This window comes from Phoenix dactylifera, chromosome 6 (assembly GCF_051530095.1).
Source record: "Phoenix dactylifera cultivar Ajwa chromosome 6, Ajwa_hap1_PhDact_Kaust_v1.1, whole genome shotgun sequence".
In the NCBI taxonomy this organism is placed as follows: Eukaryota; Viridiplantae; Streptophyta; class Magnoliopsida; order Arecales; family Arecaceae; genus Phoenix; species Phoenix dactylifera.
Genome location: NC_143195.1, coordinates 27,797,549 through 27,800,496, shown reverse-complemented (window position 1 = coordinate 27,800,496; position 2,948 = coordinate 27,797,549). Strand labels below are relative to the sequence as shown.

The following is a 2,948-nucleotide window of genomic DNA, read 5'->3' as shown; positions in this document are numbered from 1 at the left end:
TTATATATTATCCTATGGAAAGAGATGTAGGTTAAGCTGATGTAAATTTAATAGATTAAAATTTAGATTAATCAGGTTATGATCAGATAAATCATGTCGAAATTGGGTTATAGGTTTTTTTGGTTATCCATTTAGTTAAAAATCTCCGCATGCAGGAACGAGTCAAATGCCTTTGGGCTGGCCCACGCGACAGTGCTCTACTCTTGTAGTAAAAGGCCAACCTCGGCTACGTCGAGTGGGCATGCAGCTGGTTCGGGCTCCCAAACCCGGCCATCATCACTATTCTTTGCAATGGGGACGAGGATGATAACGTCAAGCGGGCTCTCCAACGTTGGCCCTTCTCTGATCCAAGAAGATGGTGGCGCATACATAGGTATTAATAACCAAATGTGCTACAGAGAACAGCAAATGTTTGATCTTGGTCAGTTTCTCTACAAGCAAGTCACTTCCCATGTTATTCTCGATCTCTTCCTCTCTCTCTTTTCGGATTATGTTACTCTTAGTTTCTTTAGGAGATTTTTTTTCTTCCCATAGTTAGATGAGTTTTTGCGGTCTCTTTTTTTTTTCTTTTTCTTTTTTTTTTTAAGGGAAAGGAAAATCCCATTGAAAGTGCAGGTTGCAACATAGTATGTTGTACTTCGTTAGAAGGCATATTGACCATGCATTTTTCATGTGAAATATGATACTATCTAAGAGCAAATTTATAGGTTGTTAGAGTTAGGTTCCTATCATAAGTGGCAAATATTCGACGATTATGGATATTTTAAATTACATAATCAACTTTATAAATTTGCATGATCTGTACATACATGATTGATTTGCTATGATAGTTTGTTATTATGATTATGAAATATTTTATTTTACAATATTATTCTATTTTTCAAATGATGCATTGAATTATATAAAAATTTATGCTTGATCCGGTAAGGTGGTGTATGGTTACTTATTAAGCCACAAAGCTCATTCATTTCTTTATGTTTTTCTTTTGTTTTAGATAATTAAAGGTACTAGGAGCAGCGAAGAATAAATGAAGGAAAGATGAAACAATAAAGCTTGAAGTATAGTTGCAAGCTAGCAATAAATATAGTTATGTCTATGAATTCATATGTTGGATTTAGATGCTCTGTATCCATTTCTTTTTGTTTAGTAAATGACATTGAACATTTTTTTTCATGCTATATAAAGAATCATTGTCGGCTTCGTGTTAATATGAGCAATACCCTATGGTAGCACGGCCATGTAATGCTCCAAATCTAAGGCTCGACATATTGTCCTAATACAATTTGGGAGGATGCTCTCCCTCAAACGTAAGGAGCAAAAAAGAAGTTTATTAATTGAAATAAGAATTAATTTGTCGTGCAGATGGATGACTGCATGACGTCGTAGCCTCACCAAACAATGATTCGGAGAGGATTTTCTCCCTCTCCGGATTTTGAGCTTTATTCTCCTATTATTACTATAGTGTAGATAACAAGGACTCGGTGATGCACCAAACGTTCTCAAGGACAGAAGGTGATGAGGTAATTAGCCCCAGTGCAAGTGAAGAGACTGGTTTTATCATCATAAGCGTAACTGTAAGCCTGAGGGCACTTATTCTTGAAGAACTCCGAGTAGTTCGTCGGCGGGCATGTTGCCTCGGTGTTATGATCTCCAGTGCAGCAGTACTGGGGCTGGTTAAATTCCAGGCAAGCGCTCTTGCAGCCAACGACGGAACCGGATACCGTGTCCTGCAGCACTGCCGGGCAATCGGCGTTGATGTTCGCCGAGCATGATGGGGCGGTGCAGCCCGACACGCCCTGTGGAGTGATGGAAACCGGCAAGTTGAAGCCATCGACCAAGCTAATGTCGTAGTTATCCTTCCCACCATCGCCCTGCAGCGTGAACTCGACGAGCGAGGCGGGTGGGGCACCACCGTTGCCGTTGCATGCGACCTGCCCGCTGCCGCAGTCACCGGTCTGGCATGTAAATTTCCCCGACGAGTCGGTGGAGCAACTGGTCCGGCCCCACATCCGGCCGGCCCACTTGGCCGGGGCGGTTATCGAGTTGGAGGCCGAGGCGGCGAGCTCGAAGCCCGTCGACGGGAACGCCGGGACGTTGGGGTTGGTCTGCACGCCAGGCCAGATCGTTTGGCCGCAGTTGTTCTTGATGGTGAACGTAGTTGAAAGCCCACCTGAAAAATTTTAGAGGTTAGCCAGATATTATAAGAAGGGAGACGAAAACGAGGCTCGGAGGCTTTAAAAATGGATCATGAAGCAAACCTTGGACGTAGAGGGCAGCAAAGAAAATGGCAAGGAGAAGCGATGGGTTGGCCATTGAGGACTAGGAAGGCTTGCACTGGATGGATTCCGAATGCAAGAGAGGAGGAGTTGGTGAGAGCGTCTGAGGTTTGTGGGGGTATTTATAGGGGATATTTTTTGACATTTTTTAAATTTCTGGATGGAACGGGGATGATAAGATGGAGAAGTTTGGCTACGTGCATGGAAGGAAGGCGAAAAGTCCTTGTTTGATTTGTAGAATTCTTTTTCGACTGGTGGAAGTCTTTAACGCCGGTTGCAATCATAAACAGAGAGAGGCCTGGCATGATTTGTGGAATTCTTGCTCCGGCTGCGTAGTCTGGGACCTGCACCAAGTCGGATTAAGGAAAAGTATAGGAACGGGAAATTGCATTAGCGGGAAGTCCTTAGGTGGGTGGTGTCTTGTCGCAAGCGATTTTGTCACACTTGTTTGAAAGGGGAAGAACCTTGGTGGTTGAATCCTCATTTGTTTGGTTTTCCACAAAGCATGCGTGAAAACTTGTATTCTTTGAAAAATTTGAACAAAAGAGAAAGGATGAGGTCGGGCAAGCGATCAACTTTTCTTTCTAGGAGACGTGGAAAAATAAGAATGCATTATTATCTATTTTATAGATTTATCTATGTTGAATGTTTTACAACAATAATAGAATAAAT

At 42.4% G+C, this 2,948-nt stretch overlaps 1 protein-coding gene across 1 annotated transcript; it reads right to left on the bottom strand.

The window, feature by feature from the left end:
* Nucleotides 1-1,312: 1,312 nt before the first annotated feature.
* Nucleotides 1,313-2,416, bottom strand: LOC120107090 (thaumatin-like protein 1b). The gene is made up of 2 exons (XM_039120244.3): nt 2,259-2,416; nt 1,313-2,170 (listed from the first exon to the last, which is right to left on the bottom strand). The coding sequence occupies exons 1-2, from the start codon at nt 2,311-2,313 to the stop codon at nt 1,500-1,502; spliced, it is 726 nt and encodes a 241-aa protein (XP_038976172.3). The 5' UTR covers nt 2,314-2,416; the 3' UTR covers nt 1,313-1,499.
* Nucleotides 2,417-2,948: the final 532 nt, after the last annotated feature.

Bases quoted from the DNA above. Each gene is read 5' to 3' on its own strand.
- LOC120107090 (XM_039120244.3), bottom strand. From the start codon at position 2,313: ATGGCCAACCCATCGCTTCTCCTTGCCATTTTCTTTGCTGCCCTCTAC. The intron at 2,171-2,258 runs GTTTGCTTCATG...AAAATTTTTCAG, and splicing joins TGCTGCCCTCTACGTCCAAG to GTGGGCTTTCAACTACGTTC.